This window comes from Equus asinus, chromosome 17 (assembly GCF_041296235.1).
Source record: "Equus asinus isolate D_3611 breed Donkey chromosome 17, EquAss-T2T_v2, whole genome shotgun sequence".
Classification (NCBI taxonomy): domain Eukaryota; kingdom Metazoa; phylum Chordata; class Mammalia; order Perissodactyla; family Equidae; genus Equus; species Equus asinus.
In genome coordinates this window covers 12093915-12120613 of record NC_091806.1, presented here as the reverse complement: position 1 = coordinate 12120613, position 26699 = coordinate 12093915, and the positions used below count along the sequence as shown (strand labels likewise).

Below are 26699 nucleotides of genomic sequence, written 5' to 3'. Positions count from 1 at the left end.
TCATCTACTTCTCTCCCACTCTTGAGCATCCCTAAAGTTTGGTACAGGAATTGCTACTTCTATCAGATAACTGTCAAAACAGCTCTGCCATTTATTACCTAGAATTGCTGGATCGACCTTGAGGTGAGGGAGGCTCTCTTTTCACCGTCGGGCTGTGTTTAATGACAGAAGACTTCTGGTCCACTAAGGCCCTCCTATTTCCTATAGCCAGGAAGGTAGGAATGAGAGACGTCACTATCGTAGTCCAACAGCCAGTGTCAGCACAGCCCTGAGTAGCCATGTCCCACACCTGTTCCCCAGAAGGGCTAGGTGAGGGTGGCACCAGGCCATCACATATAGGCAGAAACCAGCCATGGCAACGTGGAGGAAGTGGGGCTGGAGACTCAGGCCACTCTACATGCACCAGCAGCACGCCCCATGGGCAAGCATGGGCGTCACAGGGGACGGGCAAGGCAGGTCACTCGTGTGATGCCGCTTGCTCCATGAGGAGGATGGCCCTCAGGCAGGCACAGAAGATGCTAGGGAAAAAAGATCATGCACAGCTCACGGGCAGGACCCACCTTCACCACTCCCGGGGCCGGCTTCAGTAACAATCTCCATTAGAGTATTTAGCCCAAATACTGGGACACAAAATACACAATTAGTAGGTGCACCACGATACCACAACCCCGAGACCCCTCAACGGAGCTGTAAGTCAGACAACGTGAGCATTCTCCCAAAGCTTAGTGCACATAACCTTGGCTCTCAGGCACCTCAGAGCTGGAAGCCAAGTGACCAGGAGACTACCAAGGCTCTAGGAAAGACCATCCCTAAGACTACGGCCTCTCCAAGCCAGGGGCGGGGAAAATGACACAAGGAGCCTTCAGGTACTAAACAGGCGCATGCACGAAAGAGGGACCACTGGTTGTCATGAAACATCTAGCACAGGGGTCCAGAGGGCCTGCGGGTGTGCAGAGGGAAGAGACCCATCTTGCAGATGCTGTCATGGGAAGGGGGGTGGGGTGTGAGGATGGGAGGTGGATGGGAGCGACAAGTGCAGCAGATGAAGTGAAGCGTCAGCATGCAATGACGGCGTCTCAACGGCTCTCCCCTTTACTGATCACGTGAAAGCCTGTGACGCTAACACCTTTCCATGCCCGACCTACCGAGCCGGAGGTGGATTCACTCTGAGTGCTAGCTAGTTCCCCACGCCACCAGGTATGATGTCCTTTTGCCCATCTCTCCCATGTTCCCATCCCCACCAAACATTTCTCAGGTTTCCGACATTTTTAATCATTGGGAAGAGAGGTCAGTTAAAAAATACATGGAGCTGCTTCTCACTGTGCTTTCTACTGTGATTAAATATTCCAGCACACTATCCAGAGAGAACAAACAAAAGTCAGAATAAATTCAGAAGAGCCCTTCAAACCGTCAGAGATCACAAGTGAAAATCAAATAATCTTAACTGCCCCTAGCAGCCAACCAATACGACCTGGCCCGCTCACGGCCCTATGGTTGACATGAAGCCAAGGAAAGGTTTCTTGACTCTACAAACCCTGCCAGGCTTTGCACAACCATCCCCTGGTGGGCCAGACCATCGGGATGGAGTTCGTCCTAGGGTCACACAGTGGGAACCTGGCAGATGACTGGTGGCAGCTGAGGATCCCTGTGTGAATTACGTAACTCTGATGAAGTTCCCCCAGAAGCAGCAGTAATCCCACAGTTGCCATTGTCCCGAATGATACATCAGGGCCTTCTCTTTAGCTACAAAGAGTTTCCATCTAAAACCCAGCAAGAGCCCATGATGTGCAGTGAAAGCCATGAGAAGCAAGATGAGGGACAACAGCCAGACCAAAGAATTCACCACACACGGGGCTCCAGACAAGCACCCAGAGCCCTGAGTACTCCCTGGAGAACCCCAGGCAGCAGCTGTGCTTGGCAAAAGGAGGGCCGGAGTTACCTTTCAGGCTGGGGAAGGGCGTGGCCTTCTCTCGGGCACCTTTGGTGGGCAGCGTGAGGTTTGAAAGACTGAAGCTTGTGCTGTGGTTCCGATACAGGCTGCCTATCAAGGGGAGAGTGAGAACAGTGAGTGAGGGGGAAACAAATCAAAGCATCATTCTCCAATGACTGTCATATCATCTTCACCTGTCTCCTTTCACACACAATCCCGGTGCCTCTGATCTACCTCACACAGGACAAAGTCTAACTCAGAGCAAATAAAGGGGCCACTGCCAGGATTGCTCAAAACCCGATAACCACCTTCTCTGACTACCTCCCATGACAATAGCCAAGTCTCATCTCCTAGGAACTCAGCATGAAAGCCGGCAAAATGTGCCTCTGGTCTGAAGTTGGCACTGTCCCTCCCCGGCTTCTGAAAAACCCATGACCACAATTATCCCTTATGTTGACTTTCTCTGGGCCTTCGTCTGTCTTCAATCTTTAACTGACACTGCCCCTCATTTCTGGAAACACTGTCTATGCACAAAAGTCAGTCTCGTATAGATTTCAAAGCATGTTCACGAAAGCGTCCTTCCCCAGGCAAAGAAGATATCAGACAGATACCCAAATCAAATTTGACCAGAATATCTCCACAAAATGTATGTACAAGTGTATGATTTTTAATATGACAATTTTTCAGTTGACCAGCTCTTACCTGAAACAGACTGAAACCTCCAGGTATAAAGACAATGACTAATCCTGTCCCTGTTCTTCACTGACCTCCTTGGAAAATACCTTACTCAGTGTCACCCAAACGACCTGAACCGGGACTTGATAATGCCAACCCAACCCAATATCGGCAGTTCTAAGCAGCATCGGCCGTGGCCAGGCCCTGCAGGAGAGAAACCGGGACAGAAGCATGAGGGAGCTGAAGGCACTTACTGGCGAAAGACATGATGCCCCCGAAGCCCTCAGTGCTGTTGTTGGAGACGGTGGAGGTGGGAGAGCTCGCTCGAGAGTCCGACTCTGCGTCTGAGTCGCTTGCCAGTTTCAAGCTGTTGGGCCGCAGCAGCTTTTGAGCCCTTGAATGCACAGTGGCACCTATGAGCCCCAGGCAGGGGTACCTAACCTTGGGCGTGTGGGCCTGATGCTACACTGCCATCACCGCTCCCTTCCCACAATTCCTAAATGCCTGGATCAAAGTGCCACCCTCTGGGGATGGCAGGACCACGAGAGCATTCAGATTTGTCAGACTTTCTGATTAACCCTCGCCCGGGGTCCACTGGAGGAGATCCTTCAGTCACCCATCTAGAAGGAATCCCCAGGCTCTCACCGATTGCCATTGACATGTTGGCTGAATCGGGGAGTGTAACTTTCCCCCTGCTCATCATCATCTTCCTCAGGGGGAAAGCCATATTGGGGCTCGAAGTATGGATTGTCATAGGTTCGCCGGCGCACTGACCCCTCTCCAATTTCTGTCTGACGCCTGTCCACACTCGACTTGCCAATGCTGGGAGGCAGGGTAGTGGGGGGCTTGGAGACGCCTACTGCTGTCTTATCATCCATCTTTGTTGAGTCAGCAGGTTCCTAAAGGCCATATCAAATAAAAAGTAGTCACCCGGTGCCCAGTGACGCCTTCCTGTATTCTCAGTTTGGCAGAGCCAAGCCAGGCCTGTCAGATTCCTATACTAAGGAATGTGTGAGAAAGGATCTCCGTGACATGCCTGTTCTCTGGTCCCAAAAACGATGCAAGGGGGATCTTAGCTAAATCCTGAACAAAGGCCAGTGACCTCCTTCTGGGGTCAAAACTCTATCTCATAGGCCCTAAGCTATAGGACTAATGGAGAGGAAGACGGGAGATTGTGAAGAAAGCAGCAAATTAAATGAGCAGCCTCATCCCAGCTTTCCTAATAGAGGTGAGGCCCACAGCCCACGTAACAGTTCCCATTTACCCACCCCTCCAGCTCCTCACGTACAGAACTGGCTCCACGGATGGGGCTGCTGCCGGCGGTGGGGCTGGAGCTGGAGCGCAGCAGGGGGGTTTCCTGAGAGTGCTCGCTGTCTGGGCCAGGTTCCTCTGCTTCCTTCTGGGTCTGCAGCTCATCAATCTCGACCTCACTGGCATCCCCCAGTGCCGCGTGTGTCAGGGGATCCACGTCTGCCAAAACCCAAGGGAGGCAGGTACTGACCACACCATCCCGGAACCCCAAACCCTGCCCAGAGCTGGCCGTTCTCCCCAAGTGCACTTACTAGGAGTGTCACCATTGATGTCACATTTCATCATTTCACTAACAAAGTCACCAAGGGAGGAGTAAGAAGAGCTTGAGTCGTCATAATCCATACTATCACTGCCGCTGCAGAGTGAAGAGCATAAAAACAAAAATAAAACAGAAAGAAGGGGCAGGGTAAAGAATCAGCAATCAGCATTAGGAAAAATAAAAAGAGGAGAATTCTTAACTCAAGGCCAGGGAACAAGATAAAATAAGGAAATTAACATAAAACCATCAACCAAAATGTAACTCAAGCCTTCAAAGACTGATGTCTAAATCCTCTGAGATTTTGTCATTGCACTAAATAAAGGCTAATGAGAGCCTCTTTACCTTAGAAAACTGATTTGCTGCCACAGGGACTGCTCACCTGTCATCAGTAGGGTCAGAGTCAGAGTCACGCTCCGGTGGCACGCTCAGCGCCTCGGCCAGCTGGGAATTGCTATCATAGACTCGATAATGGATGGGCTGCAGCTGGTGAGCATACCACTTTGGCTTGTCACCAATCAGGGCTGGATCAAACATGTCTACCCAAGGAGAAAAAAGAACAGAGTTAGCAACAAGGGAGAAAAAGCAAGCAAAACATAAAAGGTAGGAGAAAGTCTAAAGCAAAATAGGAATGGAAGGGACAGGCCAGTGACTAGAAAGAGAACCAGTGAAGGCAAGAGCCATCAGGAGCACAAAGGCAGAGGTGGGGCGGAGCTGAGGGTGGGTGGACTCACTGTTGTGAATTCGCTGAAAGGCATAGTTGGTGGGGTTAAGGATCCATTCTCCAAAGTACTCCACAGCCTGAGTCCTGGCCAATTTCTCAGCAAAAGGAGTCTGTCGGGGACGTGAGGCTAGAAAGGAGCCAGCTTGAAAAGCTACCACAGGCCGAGGGAAGAGACGCAGGGTACGTGTGTGCATCTGAAAGCCCTGCAGCACGTTGGGGGAGTTGAAGAAACGGACCATGGCCACTCTGGGGAAGAAGGGGATGGTGAGATAAGCTGAGGTCCACCCCCTGCAGAGTACGGATTCCTACCCTCCAAAGTCTGAGACCACCTCCCCAAGTCATCACTGAACAGCTTCCAACCATCAAGGGGAGAGGTGTCTTAAAGAATGATCAACCTCCTTCTTCACTCAACTCAAGGCCTACAAGGCCTAAGAGTATGACGAACTATTTCTTCTCTTTGCTTTCACTAAGGTGACAGATATAACCAAATGGCACAGGGAAGGAGTCTGCTCCATGGTCAAAGAGCGAGCAGAGACCAGTTTAAGGGCTGGTGATCGTCCAGTCTGCTTGGTCATACCTGGTTGCGACATCCACAGAATCCACATCATTGCCGTAGATGAGTGGGTTGAATTCAGTGGAAGGTGTGGACTGCAGGTCGTTAGAAGGCCTCCCCAAGAGGAGGGGGATTTCCTGGCCCTCATGGAATTTCTCCAGATTGAGGATGGGCTGGGTGTTGAGACTCATGCTGGCGAGGGCCTGCGGAACAAGAGACCCTCACAGAAGGCAAATTCCTGGGCGGCTAGCCAACCTCATCTCCTAGGAAAGAGGCTTTAGCTTTGAAATAAGAATCCAAATATTTTAACCTTTAGAAAATAATTGGAATTATGTAGATCTTCAGCTTAAGCCAAGCTGGCTCAAGGCAACTTGATTAGATCTGAAGTCCAAGGCAACAGTTTTCAAATTTTATTTTAGCCATAAAATCTTGTTTTTCAATTGGAATCTATGTGGAAATACAAACAATTGAAACATGTAAAATGAGAGCTTCTCTGAAGGACATAAGGAACCCGGAGCCTCACAGGATCAGCCCCTAAGAGGCTCCGTGGGGCAGTTTGAAAACCCCTGGTCTAAGACGAGCAGTGCAAATGTTAATGGGCACGGGATTCACCTGGGGATGTGGTTAAAATGCAGATTCTGATTCAGTATGTCTGGCGTGATTCCGCACTTTTAACAAGCCCAGGTGATGCTAACACTGCTGGTCAACGGACCACACTTTGAGAAGCAGGGTTAAGAATACAGGATAAATGAGCCCAAGGATTTTAGCTCCTCCAAACGTTTAAAGTACAGTTCCACATATCAACCTCTCCATCTCATTAGTTGTACTAAAGGAACCATGAAGAATGAAAACACAGCAAAGGAGGACAGCTAGAGAACTTTCTGAACTTGGCAATCTTCACCAGCCTCTGCAGTAAGAAGATACCATATTATATCATCATTGATGAAGCAAGTGAGAGGGATGAGAGAAAACGACCCATTTAAACCCAAACAGCTATCATCTAGAGGCACTGCTAAGGAACCCAGACAACACAGAGATTCCTGAAGACCCTTCACGTGAGAGCAGGGATTCCTGAAAAGAAATACAGAGCCATCTACCGGAGTCCTACGGAACACACACAGCAGGGCAAAGGAATGGGGCCTCGTCGGTGTTACCTTCAGGTACTGTGTTCAGCATGCAGAAGAAGAAGAAAATCAATCAATGAAAAGTGCATTTAAAGGATTACTCAAAGAAAGGAATTTTTGAAGAAAGGGTTCTATAGGGACTTAGTGATCAATTCAAGAAGAAAAATAAAAGGAGCCAGATTGTCTAAGCCAGTAGCTCCCTCCCTACAAGACCGAGAGAACATGCCAAGCCATAAAGAATGGCAGACGCGACAAGAAACAGAAAGAGGAGGGCTGTTTGTACAGCATCATAAGCGCGAGAGGGTGCGGGTGGGAGGCCAAAGATGAATGACGATGAAGCTAAAAAGCCCTTTCCGAGATCCACCCCGCCACCCACAAACGGAAGACACATCTTCCTAAGCCCACCCCGGGCTCAGAGAATCTACTCCACTGGGCTCTGAAAGGAAACTGGCCCTCAGAACAGCTGCCCGCCTACAGCCGTCCCCCAGCAGCCGCTGCTTCTCTTCCCTTTCCTCGTTCTTCACTTACCTGCTTTAAATGTTTCTTCAGCTCTAAGGATTCCGGCTCTGGCAGGACAGGCAGCACTTCTGCATTGGTGGGGGCAATCACCTGCAGCAGAGAAGAGATCAAAGGCATGACCTCAGAATTAACGGCTCAGGAGTTTCTCTTACATAAGGCGCAGTAACAAGAACAGGAAGTTGTATACACAATATTATTAATTATGTGAATACACACATTATATAGAGACATAGAAGACGTACATATATATAGGTATACGATATACATACACACCTGAAAGGAAAAATACCTAAATGGTATTGGTGACTATCTCCAGATAATGGGATTATGGTTTTTATTTACTTCTTTATGCTTATCAGTATTTTCTAAAGTTTTACAATGAACACATACAAGGGCTTCCTACCGAAGTTTGAATGTACTCACACTGCAGAAAGTTCATATACATTGTTTTTTTAAGTCTGCAGTAAAAGAGTCTTACTAGAAACTATATTCCAAGAAAACCATCAGATGATCTACACCATACATAATGGTCCCACAACCACAACCACCCTACTGCTCTTGGAACATGCAAGGAAGCACTTAGTTCTGGCAAAACTAAATCCTGTAATTCTTTGAGTCCTAACCAAGGGCCTATTTAGCCACTAAAGTAAAAGAAGCATTTAAAAAAAAGTTGTTTCAATGAGTCTCACAATAGAAATCACCCACAAACTTAGGAGCTTCCTAGGATAATCTACAAAAACAGAACATAATCCTATTCCAGACCCTCCAATGCCTCAGCCAAGAAGCTCACCCTATTGCTGTCCAGATCCACTAGCCACACATCATCAGGCATTTTGAAGTCCAGTTTGTAGAGGAAGAAGCTGGCAGGGACCCCGATAATGTACGGGGTTGGAGCCAACAGCAGCTGTGGAAAGGACAAAGAAGATAAGAAACAAAAACAAAACTGGGGGCTGGCCTGGTGGCGTAGTGGTTAAGTTTTCACGCTCCACTTTGGCGGCCTGGGGTTCACAGGTTCAAATCTTAGTTGTGGACCTAGCACCACTCATCAAGCCACACTGTGGTGGCATCCCGCATAAAATAGAGGAAGATTGGCACAGATGTTAGCTCAGTGACAATCTTCCTCAAGCAAAAAGAGCAAGATTGGCAACAGATGTTAGCTAAGGGCCAATCTTCCTTGCCAAAAAAAGCCCTACTGTGATCACTTATCAAGTCAGGGTTTTTCTAGATAAGGAAACACAGGTCCACAATCCCTTTTCCAAAACTCTTGAGGGTAGACGTGTTTCAAAATTCAGAATTTTGCAGAGTTTAGAAAAGTAACAGTGCATATTCTGTATGTTATGTAACACCTGCAGGTAGTAGCCAGTAGCCTACAATCATTAACATTAACTGTGATAAATAAAAACCATAAATAGCGTAAGTTTTGCCACCAGATCAGTTCAAGTCAGGCCAGACTATACTGACAAATAAGTTTTGATAAGGGATTGAGGACTACTACTGATTTACAACTTCTTTGGGCATTGAGCCTTCTCCCTCAGAGCTGGATGGAGTTGTAAGAGGAAGGTGACAAAGCCGGAAGACACCTTGAGACTCACCTGTTCTGCCGATGCCATGCAGGTGGGCAGCAGTGGGATAACAGGAAACATATACTCCAAGGGGTATATCATTGCCACAAACGCCATCACAGACATGGAGAGTGCGTTGTAGTCTCGGGACTGTAGCACCACCTGCCACAAGCCATACCGTAAGGATCACTCAATAGCATAAATAAAGGTTAAGAGAAAACAGACTTGATGCTACCATTTAATTTCTGTTTCACTGTGGCTACAGCTCTGGGAGTTTAATTTCCACCATTCTCACTGCCCCATGCCTCATCCTATCTGCCACCTCCCAACCCAAGCAGTGTAGTAACACTCCCTCGAATCACTCCCTTACCTTCCCAGTCCTTGTACCCCCAATTCCAGGACCACTCACTGGAACAGAACTATCGAGACTTCCAGAGAATTAGGTCAGCACAGTGAGGGGTAATTCAACTGAGTGGCAAGCTCTCTGAATATATCCCACATGATACCAGTCCCTTAATTCAACCCCCACCTACTGCGTACCTGCTGTACATCTGGTACTGTGTTATCTCCTGGAGATAAAATGATGAAAAGGATGTACTCCCCGTCCTCAAAGAGTTCACGGCCCAGCCTCTGCCACATTTCAAAGTCCTTTCCCCAGAAAAGTCTAGAAAGCTGGCCCTCTCACCTTGTGCTCTAACAGGATGCAGGTTAGCACCTGAAGACACGCATCCACACCCAGAAGTTCCAAGGGAAGGTGCAGCGGGAAATCCACTAGGGTGAATCGAGAGGGGTCTGGAAGAGCAAAGGTCAGAGCTTGCTGGAGCTCCTGGGGCAGGACCTCAATGTCAACTCGCTTCTGCCCAGAGACGGGTACTGGAGAGCGCAGCAATCGATAGATCCAGGCCTCGATCTCTCGAAGGTCATGCAGAAGGGCACTTGACTTCTCCTCCACTAGCAGTGAGCCAGTAAAGATGCGCCACATGGTGTCTCTGAGGAGCAGACAGCAGGAAACAGACACGTAAGTACCAGGAGCTGATATCCACCTGCGACCCCACGTAACCGTAGAGGATATAATGATGGCAATTGAAAAAGCTCACCCTTTGGCCTCAGCTAGGACCAGAGGGGATACACAAGAGGAAGAACAAATATAAAAGGGATACATAGTAGGACTTACTGTCCTGCCTGCCATGAAATGTCAAATTCCCCAGCATCACTGCAAACACAGCTGCGGTAAGAGGTCTAAGCCTGCAGCAGTCTCCGCTTAGTGGGGACTAACACAATACACCTAAATGGGTCCAAAGGTCTCAGGCTTCAGGGGCAATTTCCTGTGCGCCTCGCAGACCAGTGTCACCCCATCTCTAAACGCTTCCCCTCTCTTCTGAGCCTCTGCAGAAACCGTACCTTTGTATGCCTCGGGGGATGCCCAGTTTCTTGCCCAGCAGTCGCTCGCTGCAGCAGTCCACCAGACGTTTGAGGGTATACAGACACTCCCGGAAGGTGGAGAAGAAGGGGTAGTGGCTGAGCACACACAGGGATGTCAGAGTACTGTTGCGGGAACGGCTCCCCGCCTTGGCCCGGCGTTTGCCCCGAGGGGACTGGTTCACATCGGGGGTGGAGTCGGCACTGGGAGGCTGCAGGGAAGAACCACTCTCCGAGCTCTCGGTGCCAACCTCTTCTGAGGCACATGCGGCACGGGGTCCTTCCTTCCCCCGGGACCCTGCCCCACCATCCCCCTTTTCCTTAGGCATTCGCTTTTGGAAGGAGCGGTAGAAGTTAACGCAGATGCCATAACGCGTGACCCCAGTGTCCTTGTCAGTGAGAGTGAAGACAAAAGAGGTGTCGTCCCGCAGGCTCATGCGCCGCTGCCGCACACTCAGACAGCCCTCTGGCTGGCAGAAGAACACCACGTCCGGGGGCAGGGGGAACCCGGGGTGATCCTCCAGTGGGTATCGCCGCAGCAGTTCAGGAGTCTGGGCCACACTGTCGCTGCTTGGGTGCCTGACGAATATAAAGGCAAAGTCAGCAGCCTGAAGGGACAGGAGGCTCTTTCAAATTTTAACCGCAGTCAAGAAATAAATCCCAAAAGGCAATTTTGGATAAAGTCACTGAACTGCAGGACCTCGGAAAACGTAAGTGTTGCTGGCCACACTTAGCTCGTAGGCTAAATGAAGTCTGCACTGTCATGAAGACACCCATCCCAAATGGAAGGGAAAATGGCAACCATAAAATGATCACTGGCACCTTCAGATGATTAGCACCTTTCAAGGCGTATTAGCTCATGAAAGAGTATTACCGAAAGAGTATACGGGGGTAGAGAAAGAGCACAATGTGCTTTTCCTTTTCACAAAATAAGGAAACTGGGGTATATAGAGTATATTTGCTCAAATCACAAAGATGCTAGTTAAGAGCAGAGTTTCGCTCTGCCTCTGTTCCTTCAGGCCAACACTCTCATTCCATCTGACAGTGTTGTTTTCACTACTGGCATCAAGGTTCCGATCAGGGTAAAATAACACTGGAAGAATGAGACACGCAAAGCAACGTGGAGGTGGGGGAGGGGAATGATTACAGATCTTGTGGCTATCCCAGATGACAAGACAAAAATGAGTCTCTTGTTGGTTACCTGGCCCCCACGATCACTAGATAGTCCAGTAACCGAGGACAGAACTTCTTCTTTTGCACCATGGTTCCAGTTCATCAGTTCATCTCAGAGAAACTTCAAGGCACCAAGCAAGGAGTCAACGTTCCCAGGAGGAATTCTGATATTATCTGAAGATCTAAGCCTAAAAGGAAAAAAGCACTGATAAGATCCATTGCCGTGCTGAGGGAACATCTCTCTCAGCTTCATCCTATCCAAGGGCATAAGTCAGAAGGTCTTCCATTTTGGTACTAAAGATAGGAGAACCTGACACTTTTCCCAGCCTGAAGCTGGGTCTGGGCTTATGAGCTCACAGAGTCAAATGTCAAGAAGTAGGACAAATAATGGCTCACCTCCCCATCCCTACAAACCAGCTCGTTTCCAGCCTCATCCCTGGGGCTGTTTCCGAAAAACAGGCCCAATTAGTCTAAGCTGGACTCAGTCATTATGATAACAAAAATTAAGTCACTTTCAGGACTGCTCCAGGGTGGAAGAGGCTCAAACCAGACTCTCTAATCAGCACTAATCTGCACTCCTAGCACTAGACGGAAACCTAATTCTTCTCTGTTCCAACATCCTGCATTCAGCTTGATGTGAAACTACAATATAGACTATATTTAACTGCACTCAGACAATAAAAACAACTGGCTACTCTACCCCGTGCGATCTCCCATGAAGAATATCTATGCCCCAATTGCTTCATCTAAACCATTTTTCTCCCCCCTTCAAGCAAGAAAGGGGCCCACTGGCTACTGCTACTGGCTCTGCCCTTGGTGCTGAATCACAGTCTTTCTCTATTTTGGTCCCAGGTTGGAATCAGTGATACAATATACACAGATGAGGCCTTGTCCCTCTATATCTTACAGACATTAAGAATTAGATGCAGAAATAAGAGGATTTCTGCAAGAACAGAGAGAGGTGCTCAGAAAAACTTCTAAACCATAGTCCAAAAATTAGGAAAAGCTTACGTGGTCTCAATTATACCTTATTTCCTGTTGGGTCTCCATACACTTCTCTAAATAAAATGTTTCACTCTACTACAAGGCTATTTCCAGTGTTTCGAAGATTCCACCTCTGTGCTCCACACATGGCCACGCTAAGACCTTGTTCACTATACACACAGAGAGAATCTCGTTACACTACATACACACTCCACTCCCTTCTTTGCTGCTGCGTGCACTCCCATACACACAGACACACTCCCTGTATGTTTAAGGCCCTATTTGATTTAGATAATGAGCAGAAGTTCTTTTTTCTCCTCTACTTAATAATAAAAAAGACCTATTTACAACACTTCTCAAATCCTCAAAATACTGCCCCGTCCTTTCTTTTGCTCCCAGTAGAGGACCTGCAGGTAATAGGATTCAGTTTTGTCTCCATAGCGACTCTGGCTCCCAGCACTATTTATAGCACAGCCATAACCCCTCCCCGGCTTGGTGACCGCACAGTGCTAGCAGCTGCTACTCCAGAGTAGGCCAGAGCCCACCACAATTCATTCTCCTTGAATCTGGAGACAACTCTTCCACTGACAGCACCTGCTAATTACTTGGTTATCTTCTCCCCCATCTGTCTTTAGTTTGCACTTTGTCCTAATTCTGGATGTTGATCGGGATATCTCCCTTCCACACAACAAAACCAAGTTCCCAAGCAAGCCACATACTCATTTCTAGGCATCAGCCACAAAGTCCTTGGGTTCTGTCCACTGCTGTGGAGTCATGAGCATCCTGAAGAACGTGGGGCACTGTTACAGAGCTGAGCTCAGTGCCTCCCAAGCAGAATGAGAAGGGGAGGGTAAGAGAGAAATGAAATGGGAGATGGGTAAAAGCATAATTCATTCTATAAACAATTCTGTGGAAAATCCCCAAGGTGAGAGCCAAAGTATCTTAAAATAAAAAAGAATTTACAGGACCAGACCTCAAGGCTAAGCCTTGAAATCTGTTTACATTGAAAATCAGGAGCCCTTTCCTGCCAAAATTCCAAAGGTCACACCTGAAGCATCTTTTACTAATCTATTAGGCATCAGGCTCTACTCTTGGTGGGATCCCAGGCCCTCTCCACTGAGAATTATTTGATAAAACTCAAGTCATTATTCGGCTCTACGGTGCTCATCTCCCTCCAGAGCCACAAGGACCCTGAGATCTTGTGACTATTCTAGACACTAGTGATAGGATAGGTTTTTAGCCACAATGCATATCTCACCAACAGCCACTGCCTTCAGTTATTCAGATTGCAGAGATAACCACGGCTTTTCTTTCCGTTCTCTCTCCCTTCCCCTCCTCATGAAGACTAAGTCCTCTAACACCACCTATAACTCACACTCCGTCTTCACATCCACCCAGGCTCAGCCTCTGCCTCAACCATAGTTCCTAACGTGGAGCCCCTGGTTCCTAGCTCCTATATTCCAAAGGCATCAAGCTCAAAACGCATACCTATCTGTTCAAGTCCTACATCCCCATCCACGCCATCCAGACGCCGATTTAGAATCCACAGACCTTGAAGTTATCTATGTCTCTTCAGCCTACAAATGGCCACTTTCACCAGCCTTTGGGATTCGTCCCTCATTTTGGGCAGGATGTCATAGTAAAACCACAGGAACCGGAGAGCGATATGACATCTTTGCTGACGTGAGCATAACAGGAGGCTCTCTCTCCTCTCCCTCCCCAAGCAGTGACCTTGCAAGCGCATCAGCACAGACTGGTCCAGCGTGGGGAAAAGGGAGCAACGAGGCAGGCCATTGGCAGGGTTGGGGAAGAGGGAATGGCAGGCAAAGGAGGAAGAATTGAGAGATGCACGAGGATGAGGAGGGAAGTAGTTGCAGGAAAGATGAAACGGCGTGTCCCTTCTCCAACAAGCCAATTATGAAACACCCAGTAAAGAAATATTTGTTAAAGAACCAAACGTGGTTAGGGTTGTTAACCAAAAATAAGGCGTGCCAGCCGGCGCGCGCACACACACGCACACGCACATCCACGCGCGCGCGCCAGGTGCTCGTCCGGGCTCGGGCCGGGACTGGACAGCTCTGCCCGCCCCCTCACCTGCTGGACAGTTCTCCCCCGCCCGGAACCAGCGCCGCGCGCCACCCCGGCAGGAAAGGAGCCCGGCCGCCGCGAGGTGCGCCCAGGCCTGCAACCCGCAAGCCCTCCGCGGCCCGGAGCGCCCCTCCTCCTAGTCCCGCCCCTTCCCCACGGCCCCCTCCCGCTCTCGAGCCTCCTCAGAGGCCCCTTCCCCCGGAGTCCCTGTTTCCTCTCACAGTCCTCCTAGGAACCTGGTCCCAAATGCCTGGACCTTCCTACCTCCCGAGCGCCGGGGGGCCGGCCAGGCCCGGCCGGACGTCCCCCCACAGCTGAGCGCCAGTCGCTCCCCGGCGCGGGCGCCGCTCCGAGCGCCCGCCAGTTCCGCGTCTGCACCGGGGGGCGGGGGGGCGCGTACCACTCCGATCGGCGAGGGAGGGGGAGGCGGAGGGGGCGGGGGGCCGTACCATCCACCCCGGGGGGACAGGGCTGCACCAAGCCGAGCGCTGAAGGGTGGAGCCGACCTCGGGAGGAAAGCGGCTACGTACACACCTATCCGTGTGGGAATGGGAACGCGATGGGGAGCGCTGGGCCGGCCCAGCGCCGCTGCGTGCCAAGGGGAGGACCCAAAGGAGTGGCTTTTGTTTAGGTTGCGCAAACAGACTTTAATTCGACATGGTCATAGAGCCCATTTCGACGAAATGTGGGTTAATCTGGAAGCGACTTCTCAAGATGAGCTGCTCCTGAGACTTTCCGACCGTCCCTCCCGCACCTCACCTGCCTCCCCCCGCACGCGGTTTGGAAGTGCCCAACCACTAGGGCTGGAAAGCCAGCCGCCCCGGCGGTGGAGCCTACCAGTTCAGGGGCGGAGGGGGGACTTGAGGCCGGAAGGCGCGGCCGCGGTATCACCTACACGGGGAGCGCTCCAAGGGAAGGGGGCGGGAGCCGTGCCGCGGTGCTCCCTGGGAAATGGAGTCCACTCCTTCTGGGAGGTCAAACCTGAGACAGGGCAGCCTCCATCTGGCCTCAGGGGACTTTTGTACCTGTCCCACAGGGAGTGGGAGCTGAGAAAAGGGCCCCTTTTTCAGATGCCAATGGAAACACTAAGACATTATACGTGTGCGCACGCACGAACACAAGTGCATGGCTGAAGTGTGAGTTCTGAAAAGCCGACACCTGCTCCCGCACAGAAAGACAAGATCCCACTTGGATCATTAAAGGGGGAGGGGGCATCTAAGCCTCAGCATTCCTTCCACCCTCACGGAGGTGCCCCGTCACTGCCAAGGCTGTCACGGTACTTGCCTCCCTCCTGTGCGTGTGGAGGCGGATCTGAAAGGCCGCGGGGCTTCCCTCTTCCGTTGCCTGGCCCCCACCCCCCGTCCAGAAATTGTCTCTCAGTCTGTATTCATTTTGGTCTTCCTGCACAAACAGTGCCAGACCTGTCAGTGAGGCGGCCCTGAGGCATGTATGGCCAAGCCGCAGAGTGACAGCGGAGAACTTCTCTTGGGGCCCTGTGGGGAAATCAGGAAGTGGCTGAGGCAGCATGGGCAGGGCGCTGGAGAACCTGGTGCAAAATGGCCCTCAGGTTCATCCATTTGGTGGGGTCAGTACAGTCTTCATGTGGAGCACAGCTTTGGCAGGACCCCCACTGCCCAGCAGCCATGAAACTCCCAACCCTTTGACTCTCCTTTAATGCCACCTAAGGATCTCCTTTGCCCAGCTCCCAGGAATGTTTGCCCTTCTCAGTCGGCTCCACCTCTAGGAGGCAGCCACAGGGCCTCAGCCATCCAGCCCAGGAAACAAGATATGGGGAAAGAACAGTCATTCGTGCACATCCCAGATCTCAGAGAGCAGCGGCGGAAGCTTTTTGTCCTGCAGGCGCAGTGCGAACACTTGCTCTGAGTGGACGCTGCTCAGTGTCCGGAGGCTCACCAGTTTCATCAGCATCCGTGGGAACATCAGTCGGTCCTGGGGGAAGGAGAGGGACAAGTACAGCCTTTGTCTCTCCCCAGAGAAGGGGGACAAGGGGAGGGGAGTTGTGGGAGAGGCAGAGAATTGTCTGTGCACGATGTACTCGGGAGGGATTCTCGAAGGGAAAGTGTGTCAGGGAATCGGCCTGTGGAGAAGAGGAAAAAGGGCACCATGGGGAGACTCACATGGGGGTGGTGGATGGAGACGTAAGCATGCAGGGCCTCCACATATGTGTGTTGCAGCCTCTCTACCTGGAGCTGGTCCTGCACGTTGGGCCGGTCTATAGGTCACCAACAGAGGTGAGGAGCAGGTCTGGCCAGGGTCTCAGTTCCATATCCCAAATCACAACCGAAATGAGGGACATGCCCCACCCAAGTTCTCCCATCCCAACGTAACACAGCAAGGGCCTCCACTCCCACAATTCCTGCCCTGCGGAGCCCACAGCCCTCCTTGGTGCAAGACTCTTGCTCGTTTTCCCTCTTGCCCCTCCTCCGCACCTGCAGAGAAGATGCTGATGGCAATGAGCAGAGCAAACTCAGCATCATTGAGTTGCAGCTCATTCATGGCTCTGGAGAACTCAAAGATGGGGTTGATGAACTCCACCTGCAGCCCTGGGGAGGAAGAAGAGAGGCTGGGACATATGGCATGAGCAGCAGGGACTTCCTTCTCTCCTCCAACTCCTCAAGGAACTCAATAAGAAGTCTCCAGGGTCTGCCTGGTGCGCACATTCCACTTTGGCGGCCCTGGGTTCGCCGGTTTGGATCCCGGGTGTGGACATGGCACCGCTTAGCATGCCATGCTGTGGTATGCGTCCCACATTTAAAGTAGAGGAAGATGGGCATGGATGTTAACTCAGGGCCAGTCTTCCTCAGCAAAAAGAGGAGGGTTGGCAGCAGATGTTAGCTCGGGGCTAATCTTCCTCAAAAAGAAGTCTCCAGGTTCTGCTGTGTAACCTTGGGCAAGTTTCTTAACCTCTCTAAGCCTCATCTGTGAAATGGGAATCATACCCGAACTTATAAGACTGTCGTGATGGTTAAATGATAAAGCATGCAGAGCACTTAGCATTGTGCCCAGCACATAGGAGGTGCTGAATTAAATGAAAATAAGAATTCTGTTATTCTTATTAGAATTCTTGAGGGCTCCACATTACTAGCAGAAGAAGCAACTCTTATTTTTCTTTATAAAGAAGACTTCCACTGGCAATTGGCCTTACATATTTGACTCCTAGAGATATATTTCATGTTTCACATCCCAGGGGGAACACAGCAATGTGGTTAAAGGTGTAGACTCTGGCACCGGACTGCCCGGGTTTGAGTCCTGGCTCTACCATTTACGAGGCGGTGTGACCTTAGATAAGTTATTTAAGTTCTCTGGGCCTTGGTTTTCCCATCTGGAAAATGGAGACAATAACAGTAACTACCTCACAATGGGTCCTTAGAGTAATGTGTGGTACATACGGTAACTGCCATGTAAGTATTTGTTAAACAGATAATAAATTAAAGAAATAGAGCCAGTCTTCTTGCTGAGGAGACTGAAGTTCGAGAAACCATGACCCAAAGTCACGACATCTAAAGAACACTTCTGCCATACCCTCTGTCGAAGTCTCCCCACCCCACATGCTCCCCCAGGCTTCCTCCGGTTTCTCTCAGCAACCCTCTGCTAACTTTTCCACTCGAGGCCTCTCGATTAGTCACTTCCTGTACTTTCACCCTGACATTTATCAAGTATGTGTTGGTCCACTTAATGGACAAGCCCTGTTTGAGAAAGCCTTTCTTGGTGAGGTGTGGAGCCTCGAGTTGTGCCGAACAGCCCCCTTGGAGAGAGAGGGCAAAGGGGTTCTAAAGCTGGGTTATGCCCCCCAGGAGGGTCTGCTACTGCTGGCTGAATAACACCTCCAGTGTGATCAGGACACGCCCTTCGTCATCCAGCGCATGCAGCATAAGGTCACGGATGCAGGGGGCAAGGAGACCTGAGGAAAGAGAGCCCCTGCCCCTTCTCCCCAAGACCTCACTGACAGAATGAGAAATGACAGGCAAACAGGAGGCATCCAAGCTGCTTATATAAACGGATCTATAAATAGGAACAGATGCAGATAGCACAAGTCCACGAGGGCTGAAGGCACACGCAGACACGAGAACTGGGAAAGCTTCGGAAAGGAGGATGTTGGGAAGCAAGAAAAGGCCATGGTTAAGAAGGACTGGGACAGGGGCTGGCCCGGTGGCACAGCAATTAAGTTCGCACGTTCTGCTTCAGCGGCCCTGGGTTCACGGTTCAGATCCAGGGTGTGGACATGGCACCGCTTGGCAAGCCATGCTGTGGTAGGCGTCCCACATATAAAGTGGAGGAAGATGGGCATGGATGTTAGCTCAGGGCCAGTCTTCCTCAGAAAAAAAGCGGAGGATTGGCAGCAGATGTTAGCTCAGGGCTAATCTTCCTCAAAAAAAAAAAAAAAGAAGGACTGGAATAATAGCCATTTGGGGAAAAGGGGTTTGGTAGAGAAAGGGGGCAGGGCTGGGCTTTGAAAGCTGGAAAAGGTCATTAAATCGCCCCTAATAGGTGCCTATACCTTCGGGAAGCACACCAGGCACTGGAGAAGGCAAGAGGTGCCAACACAGCCTTGCCATGCCCTACAGTTAAGGGAGGCCTTCCTAGAAAGTTCACTGGCTGGCCTGTGTTGGGACAGCAAGAGGCACGTGAACTGACCTGAGTCACCAGAAACCAGAGAAGACCTTATGAGCTCGGCCCTGGAAACCAGGACCGACCAGCCCCGAGAACGGAGTCAGCATGAGCCATATTTTACAGACCCGCTCACTCAGCTCTTAGACTACTCGGGTTCCTGATGAGCCTCAGTTTCAGTCCTTCCAAAACACCCTCGGCCTTCCATCCTTTCCCAATCCTGCTCCCATGACACAAACATTTCCAGCAATTGAATATGAGGAAACAAACACAGCTTAGCCTGCAAGCAAGTATCAGAGAGCAGCAATGTGAACTAATTCTTGGAGAAAATACTCCGGGTACAGGATGGGGACAGAAGCATTTGCTCTTATGCTAACGCTGCCCCATCTGGGCCTGTGTACCGTATTTCAGCTCCAGTTCTACGGCTCATTGGAAAGAGCAACTGAAAAAAGAGTAGGAGGAAATCAGGCCACATAAGCCTTGGAGAGCACGTCTGAGGAAGATTTGTTCATTATTGACTACTAAAAGGCTCAACGAGGTGGCTTTCAAGCTTTTTTTCCTAGCTGTACAATCTTTTCTTCAAGCAAAGAGTTATGCAGAAGCATACTCAATAATGTAGATTTAAATGAAGCTTCTTCTTTGGCTAAAGTCAGAATAAAGGACATTCCCGCGCCTGCTTCTCCTCTAAGGTGACACTTCTGACACTTCCAATGCCCACCTCAGGTGCCTTGGAACATAGTTTGAGAACCACTGACCTAATGCACCAGAGAACAGGTGTCTATTTGCAGCAGTTGAGAGAGGCCTATCAACATTCCAACTTTCTGTCTTGGGAAAACAAGTGGAGCCTTCCCTTCACAGCCAGCCACTCAAACCTTGGACCCGTGGCTCCCTTGTCACTATGGGCCCCATGACAAAAAGCATCTGTCCATTCAACCCAATCCTTTCCTGATCTCTGTTCTCACCTGCTTTAGCGAAGTCTTCCCGGTTGTAACTGAAATCCTTGAGGAAGGTGATACTCTCACTCCCAGGGTTGTACCTCCGAGATGTCTCCAGAAGCATGACCTGCACACAGGTAGCAGACCTCAAATAGGGACTCCGAGAGAAGGCCAAGCCCCTCATCCCTACTTCCTGGTGGACTGGGCTCCCCAGCGGGTCTGCAGGCCCCTCCCACAGACAATCCCGCTCCGGTTCTCCTTGACCCCTCGGCCGGGCCCGCCACCTCGATCGCAGAGGTCTTCAGCAGGGCGATCTGGTCCTCCCGGCTGAGCTGCAGGAAGCCGGGCAGCTGCTTGGCGAAATCGACGATCTCCTGCACGGAGACGATGGCCAGCTCGGTGAAGTGGGCAAAGCGCTGCTGCCGGGCCTCCCGGCTCTGGGGATCTGGTGCCATGGGCCAGGGCTACCCAGAAGGGCAGGGAGGGGAAAAAGCAAACCACTCTGATATCAAGTGGTTATCAAGGAGCCAGCTGGTGCCCTGGGCACAGCCACCTCTCCCCAGGTCCCTCAGGTACCGTGACTCGAAGCTGGTCAGAAAAGGAACGTCTGTTACACTGTTGCTGGGCAGCCACCAGCTTCTCAATCATGCCCAGTTGCTCTGGGCTGAGCTGGGGTAGGACTTGGGGATCCGAGGGCACCCTTGGGGGCACAGATGTGGCCTGAGACTGTTCCTCCTCTTGCCGCTTCAGCTTCTTCAGGCGGATCTGTTCTTCTGACAGGACACCTAAGGACAGACCAGACGTGAGGAGGGGAGAAGAGGGGGAGACAAAGGGTAGTTGGAGTTTTCGGGAAAGCAGAGAGCACTGGGTAAAGGCAAGGAAGAGATTTTAATCCACACTTAGGGCCCATGTTGGAAAAGCCCTGTAGGCTCAGCTGCCTGTTTACCCTCCACCCTGGCGCCCACGTGTGCCCTGTCCCACCAGCCTCTCCCCCGACTCCTGGCCCTAGACACTCACACTCCTCCCGCATGCCGGCCTGGCGGCATTTGCGAAGGCGACACTCCTGGCATTTGCGACGCATGTAGGTGTCCATGGGGCAGTGGCCCCCGCTGTGGCAGATGTAGCGTGCCCCTTTGATGACACTGCGGCGGAAGAACCCCTTGCAGCCCTCACAGCTCAGCACGTTGTAGTGGAAGCCGGAGGCCTTGTCCCCACACACACTGCACAGCTCGTTCCCCAGCATTTTGGGGGCCGGCCCCTTTTTCCGCTTTTGTGGACGTGGCTCTGGATACAGAGAAGAGCCTTAATGTTCTTCTCCAAGGAAAAAGCATGCTGCCCAGTTGGCGACTCAGTGACCTTCATTCCCTTCATTATATGCAGTCTAATCTCTCTATTATAAGAAAGTAGCTCTCATATGCCAAGTGCCATTATGAACTAGGTATTGTCTAAGCCCTTTATATACACTGATCCTTACAACAACCATAAGAGATAGGCACTATTATTCTTTCCATTTTGCAAATAAGGAAACAGGCTCAGAAGGGCCTAAGGTAGGGACAAAATTTACACTCATCCCTCAGGCCTGGTTGACACGAAAACCTTTACACTTAACTGTGATCTTATAAAGAGCCCTGAGGTACCCCTCCCAGATCCAGGGAGCTCCCACCTCCTGAAAATCCAGCACTCCTCACCTGTGGACTCTGGAGGGGCCTCCACCCCCGGGAGCAGGGCTGTGGGCTCTGCTGCCTCCAACCCCACCCCCGAAGTGCCCCCAGAAGACTGGGGCGTGCTGGCTTCCTCCCTGAGGATGCAGTTGCTGCCTCCCAGCGCCTGGCCACTTGCATCTTGGGCATCTGGCTCCCACAGCTCCACTGCAGAGTCTGAGCCCCGAAAGAGAGGCACAAGGGGGTCTCAGGTTCCTCCTTGTCCACTTTCCCAGCATCCTCCTGGGAAACCACAAACTTATCTCCACCCGTAGAGGGCAGCAAAATGTCGGCTCAGGCTTTGAGACACTGGGGTCTGTGTGGGCTCCAGGGCAAGGCACTTGCACCTCAATACCTTAAATGAGGATGTCAACCTTTGTCCCCTTGGGGGGCTGACATGTATCTATTTCAGAGATCAGACAGAACTCTTCAAAGCCAGGGCTGGGTAAGCACTGGACATGCCAGCTTTCCCCAGCAGCAAGCCCAGATTGAGAACGCCTGGCTGGTGTCTGCAATGGCCAGGCACCAGAACCTGGGCAGAGGTGGTCTGGGCAGAACAGCTCTGGACTGCTCTCGGGGGGGTGGGGGGGGGGGGTGCAGAAGGCAGGTAGTGAAGGCGGCTGATTCCTGCGGGAGGAGAGAAGCTAAGGCCTGGGCTCAGGGGAGAGGACTGGAGTGACGAAGCTTACCAGGAGAAACATCAGGCACAGGGGCCTCCAGCCACAAGGACATCTCTTCCCGGAGCCCTGGACATTACCAAGGGACTGTCCTGCAGGAAGGACCCAGGTTACACTCGTCCAGAACTGGGCTCCTTTCTGGCCTCAGCAACCCTCTCCTCGTGATCCTGCCTTTTATCAGTACTAACATGCCAGCTAACATTTACTTGCCTTATATATATATCAGCCTGTGCTAAGGCTTTACACGCCCTCCTTACAATATCCCTATGCGGTCACATCTATTCTTAAACCCAATTTACCGATGAGGAAACTGAGGTTCAAAGAGATTACGTAAACTGCCTATGGCCACAGTCAGGGAGAGGTAGAGCCAAGACTCCAACTCTGGTCTCTCTGACTCATGAAGCCTGAGCTCTCAACCACCATGTCACCTTTTCTCCCCAGGGACCCCTCCAGGCCATGGGGCGATGTGTAGACACATCTGCCCCACTTCTGTCACAGCCCCTTCCCCCTCACTCCAACACTGGGGACAGCCAGAGTTGACCAGGACATGGAATCGACGCTCATTCCAGCCACTGAAACACACTACTTGTTAGACAACCTCGTTCCTGCCACTTTCCAGGGTCCCAGCACAAACCTTTTGCCTCCAAGAGTCACCCCAGTTCACACACAGGACCTCCTCCACCAGCCCCCTGTGAAATTATCCTGGAACCTCAGTAGAATCCTGTCGCTGCCCGAGCTTCCATCACCATCATCATCCTTCACTTCTCCCCAGAGACCCCTTTTCTAAGAGCCATAGGACATCCCCCAACCCCAGACACACACACGGAGCCCCAGGCCAGCGCTGGGAGCAGACCCACCGAATGCCTAGGCCGCCAGACTTCCTGGCTGGGGCAGTCTCTGGAGCCCCCTTGCTGGGAAAGGAGGATGGTGCAGTCCCTTGTCCAGAGGCCTCGGCAGCTGAGGAGCCGGAGCTGAGCAGGAGAGGGGGCCGGAGCCCCAGGGAAGTAATGTGGGAGAAGGCTGAGGGGAGGGGCTGCCAAGGGGTTGGGCCACCCCTCCTTCCTGCCAGGCTGACCGGAGCCGGAGCCAACCGACCAAGCGGAGCCCTGGCCTCCTTGCCCCCGCCCACAGGGCAGCTTCCCCACCACGCTGACTCCTCCCCGGCCGGCCGGCCACCCCCTCAGCCAAGCGCCACCCTGCCCCCTTACCCCCAACCAGGACAGTCACATTTCCCTGCAGACCAGCCCAGTTCCACTTCTCTCCCCTTCCTCTCCTCACCCTGGCGGCTCTTAGCTGCTTTTACAGGACTGCCTCCCAGGCACCCCCATCCCAATCCCAGCAGCCTCCAGAGTTGTTCCCTCCCCTCCATAGACACTTCGCGGAGCAAAGGTCCCAGCACGGCCCGAAATTGCGACACTGAGCCCCAGCCTGCTTTCCCAGCCTCTCCCTCCTCCCCTGCCTCTGGGAATGGGCGAAGCAGCTCTCCCCACTAGCCCCAGGCCTCAGCCAAGCTGGTAGAACTCCAGTGGTGGTGAGAGGCAGGTGCTGGGCCTTCCAGTGAGTCTCTGAATGTGGGTGCCCTGTGGGGGCCACACAGAGGGGAGGAGGCCAGGAGAGAGAGGGGCTGCTAAGAAGCTGGCTACGAGCAATGGCTGGCCCCAGATGGGGTTGGGGTGAAGACTGTAGACTCAGGTGCCAGCCCAGGATGGACCTGGGAAGGCATGCAGTTTCCCTCACCCGGGGAATGGTTCCACCTGTGGTGAGGGAGGGCTCTATCCAGCAGCTACTGAGACTAGAGCCGTAGTCTTCCCGCCCCGTTGCTTGGAACATGAGATCCATCCTTTAAGGTAGCAGCACATTTTATTGATTTCATTTCCCCCGTAGCCCCTGGAGCAGGGCCTGGCATGAAGTAGGCAACGGAGTAGGTACCGTGGTCCTGTTTGTTGAATGAAGAAGTAAACAAGAAGAATATGATCCTTTTCTATCCTAGACTTGTTAGCTCCAGTCAATTTCATCTCAGCCCTGTTGGTTTAGTGTTTGGGCTCTGGGCTCCGATTTTGGGTTCAAATACTGGCCTTGCCTCTGCCTCTTATTACCTGTGTGATCTTGATTAAACAAATTATTTAATGTCTCTGAATCTGTTTCCCTATCTTTAAAATAGGGATAGGGGCTGGCCTGGTGGAGCAGCGGTTAAGTTTGCATATTCCACTTCAGCGGTTCAGATCCCAGGTGTGGACATGGCACAGCTTGGCAAGCCATGCTGTGGCAGGTGTCCCACACCTGTAAAGGAAGATGGGCATGGATGTTAGCTCAGGGCCAGTCTTCTTCAGCAAAAAGAGGAGGATTGGCAGCAGATGTTAGCTCAGGGCTAATCTTCCTCAAAGGAAAAACAAAATTTTTAAATAGGGATAAAAATAATGGTTTTTGCCACATAAGGTTGTCATGAGAATTAAACGATACATCATAGCACAATGTGTGACACGTAGTAAGTGTTCCAGAAGTCGTGGCAGTTATTGCCCTCCGCATCTTTTCAGCTATCAATCTTCCTATCACCTTGGATCTGTACGTTGTCAATCTTCCGAGGGCTTGTTTCCATGCACAAATCCCTCACTACCTCTATTATCCTTAGAGCAGCCCCAGGAGGGAGGGAGGGTACATATCATAAGCTCCATCGTACAGAGAACACTAAGCTCCTGGGAGAGCCTTTTCCAAGACCACACACACTGAGTGGCCAAGCTGGGATCAGAATCCAGATGTCCTCCCTCCAGTCCCTGTGCTCTTTGTTTCTCCTGTGTCAGAGTCTAGGATACTCTCATCTTGTTGCCTCTCAGGTCTGCTGGACCAGTGAAGTGCTGAGAGGGAAGAAGCTGGGGCTGGTGGGCCGCAGTGGGAGAGGCAGGGAGCCCTGGGGATGCTTCGGTCCAGATGTAGGGGGTGAGGAGCTGAGGTTACTGCTGGTTGTTCACCCCCTGCCCCACTCCCAGTTTCCTGCTCACAGGCTCTTCCTGTTTTGCTGTGAACTCCAGTTCCCATGGGCCCCACATGAAAGCACAGAAGGACAAGGGCGCCAGGGCAGGCAGCCAGAGAGATGGAAACAGAGATGAACAGGGCACCAGGGAAGAGGAGAAGAGAGGGAACAGGAAAGAGTGCACAGGGGGCATAGGGGAACAGGATGGGAGAAGACAGGGAAAGCAGAAATAGAAAAGAAGCTTGGTGAAAGATGGGAGGAAGCAGAGGGTGGGGCAGGGGGAACAGGCGGGTCCCAGGGAGCAGAGACGAGAAGACAGCAGGCTGGGTGGTGTTGCAAAATCTGCCCATGTATTCATTTTCACATTTCAGAAAAGCCCCTCTGACATCCCCCATCTCTAAGTTCTGCCTCCAGCTTTGCTGTTGTTCCCTCTCATCACAAGGTCATCCCCTCACAAGGCCCCCACCCTGGTCTGGGCATGCCTGAGTCATGAGCACAAGGCTCTCCATTCCTCTTGCATGTGTTCCTCCCCCAATTTTCACGAGGCCCCGGTTGTCTTGGGAAAGTAGAAACCAGGGACTCCAGCCCCTGGGAAACTGGAACTGTTCTGTCCCAGCACTCACATCATCCATCCAGCTCTCTCCTTCCCCTCTCCCCATCCCCAGCAGCTCCAGCACAGAAGCTGGATGGCACTGAAACACCTGGTTACAAGGAACTTGGGATGTGACATTGGTCTGGGGCCTGATGCCCTATCTTCTGGAGTTGGGAAAAGCCTCTCTCATCCACTCCTGATCCTCGACTTCCTCTCCTTACACTCTAGTCTCCCCACAGCCCAAGGACCACAAAGAAGCCCCATCTGGAGCCGTCTGACCCAGGCTAGAGCCGCTTGCTGAACAAGCAGGTCAGGGCACCGTCTCCCCCAAGCCCGGTAGCCAGCCTCAGCCTCATCTCAAGTAGAGGAGAAGGGAGCTTTACCAGTGCTTTACTGCCAGAGCCACCCCTTCAGGTGACAGCCGCTCAGGAGCCTCCGCCCCATGAAGAGGAGAAGGGAGAGGAAAATGGTGGAAGACCAAAACCTGTTGGCAATGTCTCCACAGAGTTTCTGGAGACCAACCACTGGGACTTCTCCCTCGAGCCCTGTCCAGCAGGCAGGTGATCTGCAGCCAGAATCACACGTCTCACCCTGCCACCGCCACCCCCACCAGCCCACAGGAAGTGTCAGATGCAGCCCTGTGGGGCCTCCCCCATGTGTCCTTGGCTCCTAGAGGAGACAACATGTCTGGAAACACCTTTGGGGATCTTCCAAGTCCCATTTCTGACCCCCAGAAACTCTGGAGGCTTCTCCTTGCAGCAAGGGGCACCTTGAGGCAAAAATAGGAGCATTCACCAGCCCAAGGTCGTGTGCACTACTCGATAACCCCCCAAAAGCACTCAGGTTCCCATAAAGCAGGCCACAAGGTACGGTTCAGAGG

General features: G+C 51.8%; 2 protein-coding genes across 58 annotated transcripts in view; both read right to left on the bottom strand.

Moving 5' to 3' along the window:
• Window positions 1-14860, bottom strand: part of MADD (MAP kinase activating death domain) — a 38613-nt gene extending 23753 nt beyond the window's left edge. For 15 of the 50 annotated variants that reach the window (XM_070487628.1, XM_044749713.2, XM_044749686.2 and 12 more), the window contains exons 1-16: window positions 14583-14860; window positions 11275-11434; window positions 10056-10652; window positions 9340-9643; window positions 8685-8816; window positions 7883-7996; window positions 7102-7182; window positions 5474-5652; window positions 4907-5142; window positions 4555-4711; window positions 4168-4271; window positions 3894-4075; window positions 3380-3504; window positions 2860-2999; window positions 1940-2041; window positions 99-201 (exon numbers count right to left, since the gene is read on the bottom strand). In XM_070487628.1, the coding sequence (XP_070343729.1) occupies window positions 99-201; window positions 1940-2041; window positions 2860-2999; window positions 3380-3504; window positions 3894-4075; window positions 4168-4271; window positions 4555-4711; window positions 4907-5142; window positions 5474-5652; window positions 7102-7182; window positions 7883-7996; window positions 8685-8816; window positions 9340-9643; window positions 10056-10652; window positions 11275-11336 (2618 nt within the window). In that variant the 5' untranslated portion in view covers window positions 11337-11434; window positions 14583-14860. Of the gene's footprint in view, window positions 1-98; window positions 202-560; window positions 621-1939; window positions 2042-2859; window positions 3000-3250; window positions 3505-3893; window positions 4076-4167; window positions 4272-4554; window positions 4712-4906; window positions 5143-5473; window positions 5653-7101; window positions 7183-7882; window positions 7997-8684; window positions 8817-9339; window positions 9644-10055; window positions 10653-11274; window positions 11435-14582 lie in introns of all 50 variants that reach the window. The other 35 variants (XM_044749671.2, XM_044749688.2, XM_070487618.1 and 32 more) reach the window with 4 other exon arrangements.
• A 79-nt stretch (window positions 14861-14939) lies between these two features.
• Window positions 14940-23627, bottom strand: NR1H3 (nuclear receptor subfamily 1 group H member 3). Of its 8 annotated transcripts, none has more exons than XM_014861323.3 (11): window positions 23538-23627; window positions 23117-23230; window positions 22272-22351; window positions 21571-21759; window positions 20900-21166; window positions 20459-20667; window positions 20167-20346; window positions 19910-20009; window positions 16769-16882; window positions 16457-16551; window positions 14940-16268 (listed from the first exon to the last, which is right to left on the bottom strand). In XM_014861323.3, the coding sequence occupies exons 3-11, from the start codon at window positions 22312-22314 to the stop codon at window positions 16122-16124; spliced, it is 1344 nt and encodes a 447-aa protein (XP_014716809.1). In that variant the 5' UTR covers window positions 22315-22351; window positions 23117-23230; window positions 23538-23627; the 3' UTR covers window positions 14940-16121. The 8 variants fall into 8 exon arrangements, with proteins under 8 accessions (XP_014716809.1, XP_014716811.1, XP_070343737.1 ...); XM_014861325.3 differs by having other exon boundaries at window positions 23468-23598; XM_070487636.1 differs by lacking the exon at window positions 16457-16551 and having other exon boundaries at window positions 23538-23590.
• Between the last annotated feature and the right edge of the window lie 3072 nt (window positions 23628-26699).